This window comes from Lepidochelys kempii, chromosome 4 (genome assembly GCF_965140285.1).
Source record: "Lepidochelys kempii isolate rLepKem1 chromosome 4, rLepKem1.hap1, whole genome shotgun sequence".
Classification (NCBI taxonomy): Eukaryota; Metazoa; Chordata; order Testudines; family Cheloniidae; genus Lepidochelys; species Lepidochelys kempii.
Window position 1 is genome coordinate 118,588,540 of NC_136383.1, and position 17,277 is coordinate 118,605,816.

The following is a 17,277-nucleotide window of genomic DNA, read 5'->3' on the forward strand; positions in this document are numbered from 1 at the left end:
AGTGGGAGTGTGCTAATAAAGTTTGCGGATGATACAAAGCTGGGAGGTATTGCCAATTTAGAAAAGGACAGGGATATCATACAGGAGGATCTGGATGACCTTGTAAACTGGAGTAATAGTAATAGGATGAAATTTAATAGTGAGAAGTGTAAGGTTATGCATTTAGGGATTAATAACAAGAATTTTAGTTATAAGCTGGGGACGCATCAATTAGAAGTAACAGAGGAGGAGAAAGACCTTGGAGTATTGCTTGATCATAGGATGACTATGAGCCGCCAGTGTGATATGGCTGTGAAAAAAGTCTTGGGATGCATCAGGAGAGGATCCAGTAGGGATAAGGAGGTTTTAGTACCGTTATACAAGGCACTGGTGAGACCTCACCTGGAATACTGTGTGCAGTTCTGGTCTCCCATGTTTAAGAGGGATGAATTCAAACTGGAACAGCTACAGAGAAGGGCTACTAAGATAATCCGCGGAATGGAAAACTTGTCTTATGAAAGGAGACTCCAGGAGCTTGGCTTGTTTAGCCTAACTAAAAGAAGGTTGAGGGGAGATATGATTGCTCTCTATAAATATATCAGAGGGATAAATACTGGAGAGGGAGAGGAATTATTTAAGCTCAGTACCAATGTGGACACAAGAACAAATGGATATAAACTGGCCACCAGGAAGTTTAGTCTTGAAATTAGATGAAGGTTTCTAACCATCAGAGGACTGAAGTTTTGGAATAGCCTTCCAAGGGAAGCAGTGGGGGCAAAAGATCTATCTGGCTTTAAGATTAAACTCGATAAGTTTATGGAGGAGGTGGTATGATGGGATAACATGATTTTGGTAATTAAATATTCATGGTAAATAGGCCTAATGACCTGTGATGGAATGTTAGATGGGGTGGGATCTGAGTTATCCAGGAAAGAATTTTCTGTAGTATCTGGCTTGTGAATCTTGCCCATATGCTCAGGGTTTAGCTGATCGCCATATTTGGGTCGGGAAGGAATTTTCCTCCAGAGCAGATTGGAAGAGGCCCTGGAGCTTTTTTGCCTTCCTCTGTAGCATGGGGCATGGGTCACTTGCTGGAGGATTCTCTGCTCCTTGAAGTCTTTAAACCACGATTTGAGGACTTCAATAGCTCAGGCATAGGTGATATGTTTTTCACAGGAGTGGGTGAGTGAAATTCTGTGGCCTGCATTGTGCAGGAGGTCAGACTGGATGTTCATAATGGTCCCTTCTGACCTTTGTATCTACGAATCTATGAGGAGAATGCATTCTGAAGGTTCTGATTGAAATAAGGTAGTCTTTGAATGAATAGTGTTATGTATTGCGCATGTCATGGAAAGAGAATTATATCTGTGCTACTGACATTCCTTGTCTCAGTGTTCTTGTTGTTATTAGCACATTAATTTCTGAAATTAACTGTGGTGGGAAAGAAACCAAACCCAGTGTTACCAACTGTGACCAGTGCAGAGGAAGGGAGGAAGGTCCTGGCCCATCCCCTGCCATCTCCACCTTACCTCTTTTGAGGTAGCTGTTGCTCCTTGGGGTGCAATCAGGGAGCAGTCTCTGTGCTTATTAGGATCCCTGTTAAGCAAGCATTTTAAGTAAAGCTGTCAAGCAATTAAAAAAATCGATCCGATTAATCGCGCTGTTAAACAATAATAGAATACCATTTATTTAAATATTTTTGAATGTTTTCTACATTTTCAAATATATTGATTTCAGTTACAATGCTGAATACAAAGTGTACAGTGCTTACTTTATATTTTTTATTACAAATATTTGCACTGTAAAAAACAAAAGAAATAATATTTTTCAATTCACCTAATACAAGTACTGTAGTGCAATCTCTTAACATGAAAGTTGAACTCACAAATGTAGAATTTATGTACAAAAAAACCCCTGCATTCAAAAATAAAATAATGTAAAACTGGTTGAAGCACCAAGGGACATATAAATCTTTAATGCATCTGGCGTGTAAATACCTTGCGACGCTGGCTACAACAGTGCCATGCAAAAGTTCAGGTGACATTGTAATTAAGAAGTGGGCAGTATTATCTCCCGTAAATGTAAACAAACTTGTTTCTCTCAGCGATTGGCTGAACAAGAAATAGGGCTGAATGGACTTGTAGGTCCTAAAGTTTTACATTGTTTTGTTTGTGAGTGCAGTTATGTAACAAAAAACCCCTACATTTGTAAGTTGCATTTTCATGATTAAGAGATTGCACTACAGTACTCGTATAGGTGAATTGAAAAATACTATTTCTTTTGTTTATCATTTTTACAGTGCAAATATTTCTAATAAAAAATAATATAAAGTGAGCACTGTAAACTTTGTATTCTGTGTTGTATTTGAAATCGATATATTTGAAAATGTAGAAAAACGTCCAAAAATATGTAATACATTTCAATTGGTATTCTATTGTTTAACAGTGTGATTAATTTTTTTGAGTTAATCATGGGAGTTAACTGCGATTAATCGACAGCCCTAATTTTAAGCTTTGCAGAATTGGGGCCTTGAGCATTTGTAATTGGCTGGCCCCTGTGTTGGAAGAACCAAGGGAGGAAAAATTCCCTTGTACTCCTTCCTCTTGAACAATCACAGCAGGGTAAGCAACAGTCTGCTCCAAAATGAAATTGTACATTGTTTTCATGGGAAATAAGATGTCATTGACAGAGTGTTTCACTCTTATTTATATATATATAAATATAAATAATTTTATATATATATAAATATATATATTGTGTGTGTGTGTATATAAATTTTTGTGTGTATATATTAATGTTAAGGAAGTTTGTCTTTGTTTCACTTGATCAAAAAGATTCAAATGTTATTGCTTTGGAAAGCATTCTAGAAAATTCCTTGAACTGACTTTGATTTACGTGAAATCTGTCCTTTTAATAGCTTATTTCAAAGTCCCTTGGTTAACCACTGTCTTTTAAAATTTAAACTGTTAGCAGTGCTCTACCAGCTAATATTTTTCTTTTTTCTTTGAAGCTCTATGTGTCAGTTGACTTGGGGAAAAAATGGACTCTTCTGCAGGAACGAGTGTCAAAAGACCATATTTTTTGGTAAGAGGCATACATTGTTGTTAGTCTCCAATGAACACATGAAAGGAAAAAGTATCTGATACTATTCCTCCTAAGTGTTTCCTGAGGCAGGAGGAAGGATAATAAAACAAATTTGACATCTTTTGCAGGGGCAATTCTAGTCTCCTGTTCACCTGGGTCCAGTCTTGCAAATTCAGACTCATACTTATTCAGGCAAGGAGCCCCAATTGAATCGAATGTAAGAGTTTTCAGTACTGTGATCTAGTGACGTTGGTTTAGAGAGAATTTTAATGTCTACTCAAACTGCACTTCATTTTACAGATAAAAGTGATCTCTAGAAGCCAGATGTATCAATCTCAAGGGAAAAATCTATAAAGTTAAAGGCTGAATCTGGCATTATCTACATCTGTATAGAAAAATGTTCATTGCTTGGGAAGCAAGTGAAAAATCATGTTTTTGTCCAATTGGCAAAACATTTGCTGTCTTTCCACAAATATGGTGGGTTGTTTTCCCAGGGAGGAAAAAAAACTGTTTGTTGAACTAAAATGGCCACTGTTCTATGAAAGTTACCCGAAGCCAATCTGTGAAAATGTGTGACTTGTTCCAGAATGGAAATGAAAGAGAAGAAAAATTGTGGTCAGTTGTGGAAGTGATCAAATTTTATATTTAACTAATTGCCTGAATTCTGTTGGGAAAAAAAAAAACTAAAAAAAATCTCAGCTTCCACATGTGGGCTTTAATATAAAAAATACAGAGGGTTTCATCCAATTCTAATTTTAGCATTATTTATTATTATTTTGTATTCCAATCATACCCACAAAGTGCTAGACACTGTCTATCCACACAGGAAGACATGGTGTCTCCCCAAAAGATCTTATCATCATAGTTCCTTTGGTATTTCTGAACAGCGTGAATTGCATTGCAGTGTATCTTTATCCTTGTGCAGTCATCTCTGGCTTTCAAGATTATGGAGTTAGCCAGCTGTTGGCCTACACTCTAATGGACTTAACTAATTTCAGCTGCCTTCCTAACTAGTGCCTGCACTTGCTGTGTTCCCCCTCCCCAAGTTCTTTAGGCAATTGGGGTATGTCTATGCAGCAAAAAGTCAGTTGACTCAGGCGTGGGGCGTTTGTGCTCCAGGGCTAAAAATGGCAGTGTAGATGTTCAGGCTTGGGCTGGAGCCTGGGCTCTGAAACCTGGTGCTCTACAGGTGAGGCGCTAGGCCCTGGCCAACCCAGCAGTCACTCTGCTGAGCTTCTTATTTGGAGAAAGAACAAGAGGACTTGTGGCACCTTAGAGACGAACAAATTAATTTGAGCATAAGCTTTCGTGGGCTAAAACCCACTTCATTGGAGGTTTCTCTTTGTAAAATATGGAGATTATAAAGTGAGGGATAATATACTAAATACATATATATATAAAAATATCATGGTCAGATTGGAACCTGGCAATCCATCCCAAGTGCAGGTTAGCGTGTAGAGGCACTGCTCCAGAAGTGGGACCGGTAGCAAGCTGTGAGTCTGTGTCACGATCTGCTTCCTTCTTGGAAGCTACCTGTGTCACAGCTACCTGTGTCAGCTCTGGTGGACCTCTTTTCACCTGCGTGGGAGAAAGAATACCAGCTCCTTTCCCCCCCACAACTCCGTCACACAGTAGGGCTGATCATTGAGGCTCACAGCAGTATGTTTGTGCCACAAATGGCCAAATTCCATTCAAAACTCACATCAGCTGGGAATTTCCAAGGTAAGATAGATCCTTCTTCCTACATAACCATCATTATGAAGGTTCTTTTGAGTCTGTCTTAGCTACCTTGTCCTATACAGTCAAATTTAGAAGCAACATTCTGGGCCAAATTCTGCTCTGGTTTATTTCCCATTTTCTTCATTGGGGTTGCACAGGGTATATAAGTCAGGACGAGGTATGGTTCACTATCTTTAATTAGAGAAAAAACTTATAATGTGCTCGTAGTTCTATCATCTTGTGTTTTTTTAATCCTTGGCTATTATGAAACACAAATTAATAACAATTATAAAAGAAATCAGAACTTCCTTGTTCTACACACTTGTTTAATGATGGTTTTCTTATCCTGTTTTAAGTATATTTAGTGCAGATAGATTATGACAAACTGAACATTATATCAGAAATTAAAGCTAATTCTGAGTGAGTGTTACAAAAGCAAACAAACAAACTAGGAGTATTTCTTCTATCTTGGGCCCCGATAAGGTAGGGAAGACATTACAAATCCAGGAATTCAGTGGGATTTAAGCACATGCTTAAAGTTGAGTATGTACTGTACTGAGGTATTTTCCTGAATAGGGAACTTTCCTAAATTAATGAGACAGAATCAGGTTATAAATGCGGAAATTTTGGTTAAATTAGATAAATAATGGTTACTATTACTACACAATCTTATTTGTTTGAGAGCTTGTTCTTCACATTCAACACAGGTGACTGTAACAGTATTTAAACTAAGTAGTTACACTCTCTCTCTGAAGTACAGTATATAGTCTGTGTATATTTATATATATTGCATGGTGTGTGTGTGTATATACACACATACACGCACACCATATAAAATACTATATATATGCACATACACATACACCAGAAGGAATGGACTAAAGGAGCTGAGAGAGGTGCAGTCTCATCCAGGTCATATGACAATTGATCCAAAAGAACAGAAGGCACTTACAAGCCAGCAGACAAAACACTTAGAGAGAGCCTACAGAGATCATCACAGAATGTAGAGATGGAGAATCACCCACGCAGAGCGGGAAGAAGCTCCTCAGAGAATAGTTTCCTAGACTCAAAAACAGGTGACAGAGAGACAGAAATAGGTCACTCCCTGGGTCACTCCTACTGTGGTTGCCTGCTGACGAGTCCAAACTATTTCAAAGACAGTGTAATCTGCTGAGTCTGTGGTAAAGACCGGACTCCAACTCAGCTATGTTCTAGCAACATCTGGGTGAAGGGACTCTGTGGGACTCTGGGTGTCAATTATTTTTTTTAGTGTTTATATTAAAATGTTTGGAAAATAGGGAAGATGTATGATGATCAGTGGTACCAGAGTCAGAGGGCCCATGTTCAGTGTTTACTGAGGGACTGCTGTTGACAGGACACCAGTCTAGTGTAACAGGGAACGCAGGCTGGAAGCAACTCAGCCATGTGGACAGAGCAGTGCAAAGGGTTTAATAAAGTTCCATTTGTTCAACTTAACCTGAATTCATCTTCACTCTTTGCATATGAAACACTCATACTCTGGGAGTACCTAAAAGGTAAGGACAGACTGGGTTTACAGTACACCTCCACATCTTATACCATATAGTCTTAATTATATCATTCAAGTCCTCTCTACTGTGTATGGTCATCACATGCTTGTTAGACATTACACCACTACGCCTTAAACTAAGTTTACTTTGGCAGACCCTAAAGTATCAAGCTTGCTCTCTCTTAACATTGAGCTAAATTCACTGCTGATGAATAGGTGAAACTCTATTGAAATCAATGGAAGTGTGTCTGTTTACACCAGAAGAGAAATTGGCCCTTCTCTTTCTCAACTTTACAAAACTATCTTAACATCTAGTGTTAACAAAACTGGTTTTAATAAGGTCACTTTTAGTTCTATATTTATTACCTACTCCTCCCTTATACCCACCTATCCTTGTTCTCTTTGTTTTTTTTCACCCTCGGTTTGTGGTATTAACTCTTCTGCCAAGTAAAGTCCACATATGCTCTGTCCTCTACAATTCCGTTCAGAGGTCAGGAGGCAGAACCAGACTAGTCAGCCAGTGGCAAGGAGAGTGTGACCCATCCCTGGAAGATCCAGCCAGAGATTTTTTGTTTTGCCTACTCCGCTGCAGATAGGCTTTTCCAGATCTCCTTGTTGCAAAGCAGAGCACGTCAGAAAGTGGAATTTCTGTCCAGTATTTTGACATTTTTTTAATGTCCACAATGGGGATGAAAAGCCAAAATATTGAGAAGAAAAATAGAAGATAAAAATAAGAAAGAAAATAAGAAACATTTTGAAGACTTAAGAATAATAATAATAAAAAACCAGCTTGGAAATATTGAAAAAAAAAACTTTGACATTTTTCAGTTGAATCAAAATGTTGTGCCTTGAAAAAATAAAATGTAGATTTGCAATGGACATTTTATGTCAAAATATCAACTCAAAACTATTTAATTTCAAATTAACATTAAGAAATGAAATATTTTGTTTATTTAAAAGTGTCACTTCAGAAAATTGAAAAATTGCAACAAAATCATCATTTCTCCATGAAAAGTTTAAATTTCAACAAAACATTCTTTGATCAGAAACTTTTGTCACAAATTTTTGACCAGCTCTATTGCTGAACAGAAGCTGAAACCAACCAAACCTAACCAAAATGGGATGTTTTTATTACAGTTATTTAGCTTAATGGATTTTAACCCTGATTGACTCGTGTTTTATCAGGTACTTAGCATACCTATGGATGGGGACTGTGGGGAGGTTTCTCTAGAAATAGCATTATTTGGCCTTGTCCTGAAAGAGGTGAGGCACTCACAACTCTCAGCGAATTCAGTGACTGTTGTGGGTTAGGCCCATTTTAAAAAATAAAAAACATAATGTAATAACAATTCCCAAGAGGAGAAAATTTCATAGTTTGGGATTCCTCTCACTCCGTTGATATACAGTGAGTTGGACTCTACAAACCTTACTCATATAGGGTGAAATTCACCTCTGTGCAGAAGGCTAGCACAAGATCTATCCACCAGTTAAGTTCTGCTTAAGTAACACGTCAGTAATGCATGGGCTGCGTGTTGGCTGTCTACACAAGGGCTAACCTCACCCCAAGACAGTCATAGAATCATAGAATAGAATATCAGGGTTGGAAGGGACCTCAGGAGGCCAACTAGTCCAACCCCCTGCTCAAAGCACGACCAATCCTCAACTAAATCATCCCAACCAGGGCTTTGTCAAGCCTGACCTTAAAAACCTCTAAGGAAGGAGATTCCACCACCTCCCTAGGTAACCCATTCCAGTGCTTCACCACCTTCCTAGTGAAAAAGTTTTCCTAACATCCAACCTAAACCTCCCCCACTGCAACTTGGGACTATTACTCCTTGTTCTGTCATCTGCTACCACTGAGAACAGCCTAGATCCATCCTCTTTGGAACCCTCTTTTAGGTTGTTGAAAGCAGCTATCAAATCCCCCCTCATTCTTCTCTTCTGCAGACTAAATAATCCCAGTTTCCTCAGCCTCTCCTCATAAGTCATGTGCTCCAGCCCCCTAATCTTTTTGTTGCCCTCCACTGGACTCTTTCCAATTTTTCCACATCCTTCTTGTAGTGTGGGGCCCAAAACTGGACACAGTACTCCAGATGAGGCCTCACCAATGTCGAATAGAGGGGAACAATCACATCCCTCGATCTGCTGGCAATGCCCCTACTTATACATCCCAAAATGCCATTGGTCTTCTTGGCAACAAGGGCACACTGTTGACTCATATCCAGCTTCTCATCCACTGTCACCCCTAGGTCCTTTTCTGCAGAACTGGTGCCGAGCCATTCGGTCCCTAGTCTGTAGTGGTGCATGGGATTCTTCCGTCCTAAGTGCAGGACTCTGCACTTGTCCTTGTTGAACCTCATCAGATTTCTTTTGGCCCGATCCTCTAATTTGTCTAGGTCCCTCTGTATCCTATCCCTACCCTCCAGCGCATCTACCGCTTCTCCCAGTTTAGTGTCATCTGCAAACTTGCTGAGGGTGCAGTCCATGCCATTCTCCAGATCATTAATAAAGATATTAAACAAAACCAGCCCCAGGACCGACCCTTGGGGCACTCCGCTTGATACCGGCTGCGAACTAGACATGGAGCCATCAATAACCATTGAGCTCAATGATCTAGCCAGCTTTCTGACCACCTTATAGTCCATTCATCCAGCCCATACTTCTTTAACCTTCTGGCAAGAATTCTTTGGGAGACCGTATCAAAAGCTTTGCTAAAGTCAAGGAATAACACATCCACTGCTTTCCCCTCATCCACAGAGCCAGTTATCTTGTCATAGAAGGCAGTTAGGTTAGTCAGGCATGACTTACCCTTGGTAAATCCATGCTGACTGTTCCTGATCACTTTCCTCCCCTTTAAGTGCTTCAGAATTGATTCTTTGAGGACCTGCTCCATGATTTTTCCAGGGACTGAGGTGAGGCTGACTGGCCTGTAGTTCCCCAGCTCCTCCTCCTTCCCTTTTTTAAAGATGGGCATTACATTAGCCTTTTTCCAGTCATCCGGGACTTCCCCCAATCACCATGAGTTTTCAAAGATAATGGCCAATGGCTCTGCAATCACATCCGCCAACTCCTTTAGCACTCTCGGATGCAACTCGTCCGGCCCTATTTGCTTGTGCTCGTTCAGCTTTTCTAAATAGTCCCGAACCACTTCTTTCTCTACAGCGGGCTTGTCACCTTCTCCCCATGCTGTGCTGCCCAGTGCAGGAGTCTGGGAGCTGACCTTGTTTGTGAAGACAGAGGCAAAAAAAGCATTGAGTACATTAGCTTTTTCCACATCCTCTGTCACTAGTTTGCCTCCCTCATTCAGTAAGGGGCCCACACTTTCCTTGACTTTCTTCTTGTTGCTAACATACCTGAAGAAACCCTTCTTGTTACTCTTAACATCTCTTGCTAGCTGCAACTCCAAGTGTGATTTGGCCTTCCTGATTTCACTCCTGCATGCCTGAGCAATATTTTTATACTCCGCCCTGGTCATTTGTCCAATCTTCCACTTCTTGTAAGCTTCTTTTTTGTGTTTAAGATCAGCAAGGATTTCACTGTCAAGCCAAGTTGGTCGCCTGCCATATTTACTATTCTTTCTACACATCGGGATGGTTTCTTCCTGCAATCTCAATAGGATTCTTTAAAATACAGCCAGCTCTCCTGGACTCCTTTCCCCCTCATGTTATTCTCCCAGAGGATCTTGCCCATCAGTTCCCTGAGGGAGTCAAAGTCTGCTTTTCTGAAGTCCAGGGTCTGTATTCTGGTGCTCTCCTTTCTTCCTTGTGTTAGGATCCTGAACTCGACCATTTCATGGTCACTGCCTCCCAGGTTCCCATCCACTTTTGCTTCTCCTACTAATTCTTCCCAGTTTGTGAGCAGCAGGTCAAGAAGAGCTCTGCCTCTAGTTGGTTCCTCCAGCACTTGCACCAGGAAATTGTCCCCTACCCTTTCCAAAATCTTCCTGGATTGTCTGTGCACCACTGTATTGCTCTCCCAGCAGATATCAGGGTGATTGAAGTCTCCCATGAGAACCAGGGCCTGCGATCTAGTATCTTCTGCGAGTTGCCGGAAGAAAGCCTCGTCCACCTCATCCCCCTGGTCCAGTGGTCTATAGCAGACTCCCACCACGGCATCACCCTTGTTGCTCACACTTCTAAACTTAATGCAGAAACTCTCAGATTTTTCTGCAGTTTCATACCGGAGCTCTGAGCAGTCAAACTTCTCTCTTACATACAGTGCAACTCCCCCACCTTTTCTGCCCTGCTTGTCCTTCCTGAACAGTTTATATCCATCCATGATGTTACTCCAGTCATGTGAGTTATCCCACCAAGTTTCTGTTATTCCAATCACATCATAATTCCTTGACCGTGCCAGACTTCCAGTTCTCCCTGCTTGTTTCCCAGGCTTCTTGCATTTGTGTTTAGGCACTTAAGATAACTCACTGATCATCCCGCTTGCTCAGTATGAGGCAGGAGTCCTCCCCTCATACTGTACTTGGAGTCCTCCCCTCATACGTGTTCTTGATGAGTAAGGACTACGGAATGTGCCCTATTTCATTTTCAGTTAGAATTAGGGAAATTGTTTCTTTATTACTATATCTCAATCCTTAAAGAATTTATTTTCCTCAACTAAGTGGAGTATGTCGATCCTGTGCTACAGAAATCTATTTTTCAAAATATAGGCTCTTTATTTTCGCGAATGGTTAAAAAAAGACTTTATTTATGAAGAGCTCTTGCACTCTGGAGACCAAAGTTCAGTTCCTAACATGAAATCCTATGTGAGTAATCAGTCATAGCTGGAATCATGGATGTCAACTGTAGTGGGTTTCTGGCTATTGAAGTGCCAAGTGAAAAAGGGGATTTCAGACATGTCATGCCCTTAAGGAGGGGGAAGTGGAGATAGGATTTCACTGAGTCTGTAACACTGAATTTTGTGTGAAAGGCTTTTGACTGTTAATCCAAGAATCTGTATGGACAGTCATTCTTACATTTGGCTTGATCAGTTAAGGTAATATTTATTTTCACTTTTGTGCTGAGATCAATATGACAAACAGCTCCAGTACTGCTATTAAAATGAGATGGGCTGGGAGAATATTTTCATTAAAAAGTATTTAAACATGGGGGCAGACACAGAGCAGGGGACACTGGCCTGGTAGGACATTGAATGAGCAGTTGACAAATTGATTTTCAAAGATGATATAATGAATTCCCCTTGCCACGTCCTAAACATAAAGCAGTTGTAACTCAAATATATTATTATATTGTGTAAATCAAATTTATTTGTCTCACCAAGTAACTCAAATTCCCAGGAACCATTATCCTTTAAAGCTAATCAGAGCAGACATTTGCAACAGTGTTTAAAAAAAAAAATCCCCACAGTACTGTATGTAGTAAAAACAGTTTTTCACCTGGTCCTTCCATTGTAAGCAATGAATAATGCTGTTTTCACTGGATTTCTAAGGAGTGCTTTACTGTTGAACTGACAGTGTGAATTACTGAAAATCAGTTTCAGTTCCAGATCTTGAACCTATTAACATTCTGATAAGCATACTGTTATTATTAACGGGTTATATTAAAGCGGTGCTGGAGAACAGAGAGTGCAAACTAGCTAGTTTTCACTGGGTCTTTGATAGGAGGCTCATGTAACAGTGATGAAGAGGGTTTTGTTTGTTGTTTTTAGAGCTAGCTTATTTGAGGATCTCTCTGCATCAGCATGCACCACAGTAAATTGCATGAAATATTTAACAATGGAGCCCTTTTGTGTGCTTCTTGAGGAACCTAATTAGTGTAGATGAGCTATACATCCATGACAGGTTCCACCTGATTAGGTACCTAATTCTTGCTTCTCTTGAATAAAATGAGATTAAAAAAAAGAAATCATCCCCTGTCTCTTCCCCCAAATTAGCCCAGGGCATTTAAAATACAGAAGTACTGCCTATGTGGAGATCATATCCAAAGGCATCAGCTTTATATTATAGTGTGTGAAGGGTTATTGTTCATGATCCACATTTCAAAATGTACTGTGTGTTAACAATTTGTGTTTTTGACTCCCATATATTATGTGACTGTAGGTCAAATTATAAATGACCACTACTGCTTTTCTGATATTTTTTGTGATTGAAGTAAGTGAAAGCTGTTATGAGCAGCTCACAAGGATGAGAAATAATTAAATAAAATAACAATCTTGGTTAAAACAATATTAAAGGCTTGACAAACTCAGACAAAGGAATTCTGAATATAGAAATTCTTAGTGTTCTTACTGAGAAATGTAAAATGTGCACAATGTGTGAGTGTATATTTGTGTAGACACAGACACAGAAGCTTGTTTTTCTACTCCATTATATCATTTTTATGCTGGTGTAACTCCCTTCAAGTCAATGTTTTGCACAGTGTAAAAACTGAGTTAACAGAGTTGAGAATTAGGGTCCGTGAGATGGGGGCTGAAAGGAACAGAAGAGGAGCTTAAACCTCCCACACACACACTAAAATTGCAGGGAGCTCTGCATAATTAAGCGGCCTAAGTGAGAACCTATTAATAGCTGTTTGTATCAAATCCATCTAAAAGATCAAATTCAGGGCACTCATGATGTGTATGTGGGAACAAAAGTGGCCAAAACCCATGAGGACTGATGTAGCACTGACTTGCGCCTTGTTTAGTCATTTATACTCTTCTACAGTTGGGATGAGCCACTACCAAATCAGACTAGTAGTTTCACACTCACTTTGCTACAGGTATACACAACTCCACAATAGAGCTGGTCAGGAGATGAGAACATGAGAATTCAGGACTGGAAGAGATCTCCTAATTCATCAAGTCCAGCCCCCCTGCTATTACAGGTGACCCCATCCTATAATAATACACTTACCAAGCTCCATCTTAAAACCAGTAAATTTCTTGCCCCCGCAACTCCTATTCAGAAGTTCTTCCAAAACCTCCTCTGGTTAGAAACCTCCTTCTCTTTCCAGGCTGAAATTACTCACGGGCATTTATACCCATTTGTTCTTGCACCAACATTGTCCTTTAGTTTAAATAACTCTTCTCCGTCCTTAGTATTTACCTCCCTGATATGTTTAATGTCCTCCTTCCTCCATCTCCCCCCCCCCCGCACCCCGGGAATATTTCACCCAAACCAAAAAAATAGTCAAAATTTTCAGTGGAAATTTTTGACTTTTTGTCAACAACAAAGTCCTTCCCCCAAGTCAGCTGCTGGCAATCAAATATCAAAAGATATTGGGCTGAAAACTGCCACAAATTGAGGAATTTTTAGCTGAACACTGATGAAAATTAAAAATGATCAATATTTTTGGTTTTTAACACAAAATCTAACATTTTCAAGGAAAGCAGGTACATTGAGAAAATACTTGTTTCCTTGAAAACCCAAATTGATGGAAAATTTGTAGACAGAAGTAGTCCACAAAGTACACACCAGTTGAAAATCAGGCATTATGGAGCCCACATGCCATAGATTCTCCAGGGCTGCAGAAGTGGTATTCTAAGGTGGGCAACCTTGTAGTATATACCCCACAGATCCACCACGCACCCCACACTGCTGAAATCAGTTATGCACTTGGCACTAGTAATCTGTGTGAGCGGCTGAGCAGGCTTTCCTGAGCCAGCTAGAATAATATTGCTTGTGTATCAATAGTAACTCTGTCTGTATTTGAGGACAGACAACAAAAATGATTTTGGCAACAAAAATGATTAGGGGGCTGGAGCACATGACTTATGAGGAGAGGCTGAGGAAACTGAGATTATTTAGTCTGCAGAAGAGAAGAATGAGGGGGGATTTGATAGCTGCTTTCAACTACCTGAAAGGAGGTTCCGAAGAGGATGAATCTAGACTGTTCTCAGTGGTACCAGATGATAGAACAAGGAGTAGTGGTCTCAAGTTGCAGTGGGGGAGGTTTAGGTTGGATATTAGGAAAACTTTTTCACTAGGAGGGTGGTAAAGCACTGGAATGGGTTACCTAGGGAGGTGGTGGAATCTCCTTCCTTAGAGGTTTTTAAGGTCAGGCTTGACAAAGCCCTGGTTGGGATGATTTAGTTGGGAATTGGTCCTGCTTTGAGCAGGGGGTTGGACTAGATGGCCTCCTGAGGTCCCTTCCAACCCTGATATTCTATGATTCTATCATTCTATGAAATGTAAAGAGGGCCTGGATATGTCCCACAGTATTGGTAACATCCAACTGAGCTGTCCATCCATGAGCTGCATGTATTGTGTGTGTCCTGTAAATTAGTGTTTCCCATACTTTTAAAAATTTATAAGTCTTCTGCACCCACCAGGTCTGCAACCCCACACTTTAGTAATTCTTAGATTCCAAGGCCAGAAGGGACCATTGTAATCATCTAGTTTGACCAGCTGTATAACTAGGCTTGGCAGACTTTTTAAAATCATTTCAATGGATAATATATTATTATTTTTGAGCATTTTTTAATTTGTTTGGAAAAGTATTGTGGGGGTGCGCAGTCAGACAATAATTATGTAATCACAGTAGACGTTGAGCTTCAAAAAGCTAAAGCTTAATAACCATTAAAACACAAATTGTCAACATCACATGTTGAAATACACAAAGTAAATATCCTTAAAACAATCTTGAATACGTTCTCAAGCAGCATTTTTCTTATTTTGCCTATCTGTAAATTTTGATTATTATCAATGGAAATATTTTTTCATTGGTTTGTGTGTGTACAGTAAAGTCAATGTTTAATGATATTTACTTATAGAAACCTAACCTTCCAAGCCTATATATAACACGGGACACAGAACTTCCAAATGCTTGTGTAGATCTTCACAGTCTAATACTGTATCTTCTTTGTTACACGCTTTGAGGACCAGTGAAAATAGTTAACAATGTTGACCTTTAAAGCACCATTGGCATGTGAGTTATTTAAATGAAGGGAGCAGTTCACACTTCAGAGTTATTGTTTCAGGCTGTCTGCAAACTCAGTGCATTGGTTACACACACTTCATGTTTTGAGATTTTCTTTGCTACCATAACAACCAGAGACTGAGTTCTTAAAAAATGAAAGCTTGAGACTCTGGAGAACAATTCAGAGATCTATCCATGCCTTACCCTTTGTGGTCCTGAGGGGCAGCATCCCACATTTTGGGAGACATTGCTGTATATTAGTATAGCTGAGACTCAAATCTAGACCCTGATGATCTAAAGGTTACGCTTTTACTAGATGAGCCAAAAAGGAGCCTCCCCTATGTAAGCTGAATTAAACTTGTCTCAGCTGGTGGTTGTTCTTTAAGTATCTTACAGAATTGTAATAAAGTGAAACACAGTTTATATATACAAAACATGTATTGTCTGTACATTAATGTTTTTTTAAAGCTAACTTGCCTGTTTTATTATTGGACTATTAATAGGATCAAGTCCACATTCAGTGGCTTATGTATAGTTACAGCAAGTAGTTATGTTGGAAGAATACAAGAAAAACATCTGAACCAGAAACAAACAAACACATACACGCTATTTTCCCCCACCAAGCTAAAAAAACCCAAAACACTTTCATTTATCCACATCGGTTTAAATAATTTTTTAAGGGGAAGAGAGCATCTGGGGATCATAGAATATCAGGGTTGGAAGGGACCTCAAGAGGTCATCTAGTCCAACCCCCTGCTCAAAGCAGGACCGATCCACGACTAAATCATCCCAGCCAGGGCTTTGTCAAGCCTGACCTTAAAAACTTCTAGGGAAGGTGATTCCACCACCTCGCTAGGTAACGCATTCCAATGTTTCACCACCCTCATAGTGAAAAAGTTTTTCCTAATATCCAACCTAAATCTCCCCCACTGCAACTTGAGACCATTACTCCTTGTTCTGTCATCTGCTACCACTGAGAATAGTCTAGAGCCATCCTCTTTGGAACCCCCTTTCAGATAGTTGAAAGCAGCTATCAAATCCCCCCTCATTCTTCTCTTCTGAAGACTAAACATCCCCAGTTCCCTCGGCCTCTCCTCATAAGTAATGTGTTCCAGTCCCCTAATCATTTTTGTTGCCCTCCACTGGACTCTTTCCAATTTTTCCACATCCTTCTTGTAGTGTGGGGCCCAAAACTGGACACAGTACTCCAGATGAGGCCTCACCAATGTCGAATAGAGGGGAACGATCACATCCCTCGATCTGCTGGCAATGCCCCTACTTATACATCCCAAAATGCCATTGGCCTTCTTGACAACAAGGGCACACTGTTGACTCATATCCAGCTTCTCGTCCACTGTCACCCCTAGGTACTTTTCTGCAGAACTGGTGCCGAGCCATTCGGTCCCTAGTCTGTAGCGGTGCATGGGATTCTTCCGTCCTAAGTGCAGGACTCTGCACTTGTCCTTGTTGAACCTCATCAGATTTCTTTTGGCCCAATCCTCCAATTTGTCTAGGTCCCTCTGTATCCTATCCCTACCCTCCAGCGTATCTACCACTCCTCCCAGTTTAGTGTCATCTGCAAACTTGCTGAGGGTGCAATCCAGACCATCCTCCAAATCATTTATGAAGATATTGAACAAAACCAGCCCCAAGACCTACCCCTGGGGCACTCCACTTGATACCGGCTGCCAACTAGACATGGAGCCATTAATCACTACCTGTTGAGCCCGACAATCTAGCCAGCTTTCTATCCACCTTATAGTCCATTCATTCAGCCCATGCTTCTTTAACTTGCTGGCAAGAATACTGTGGGAGACCGTGTCAAAAGCTTTGCTGAAGTCAAGGTACAACATGTCTGCTGCTTCCCTTCATCCACAGAGCCAGTTATCTCGTCATAGAAGGCAATTAGATTAGTCAGGCATGACTTGCCCTTGGTGAATCCATGCTGACTGTTCCTGATCACTTTCCTCTAAGTGCTTCAGAATTGATTCGAGGACCTGCTCCATGATTTTTCCAGGGACTGAGGTGAGGCTGACTGGCCTGTAGTTCCCAAGATCCTCCTTGCTCCCTTTTTTAAAGATGGGCATTACATTAGCCTTTTTCCAGTCATCCGGG

At 40.4% G+C, this 17,277-nt stretch overlaps 1 protein-coding gene across 1 annotated transcript in view; it reads left to right on the forward strand.

The window, feature by feature from the left end:
* SORCS2 (sortilin related VPS10 domain containing receptor 2) overlaps positions 1-17,277 on the forward strand; it is an 843,800-nt gene that overhangs the window by 696,771 nt on the left and 129,752 nt on the right. The window contains exon 5 of the mRNA XM_073342594.2: positions 2,990-3,063. Within this exon, the coding sequence (XP_073198695.1) occupies positions 2,990-3,063 (74 nt within the window). The remainder of the gene's footprint in view (positions 1-2,989; positions 3,064-17,277) is intronic.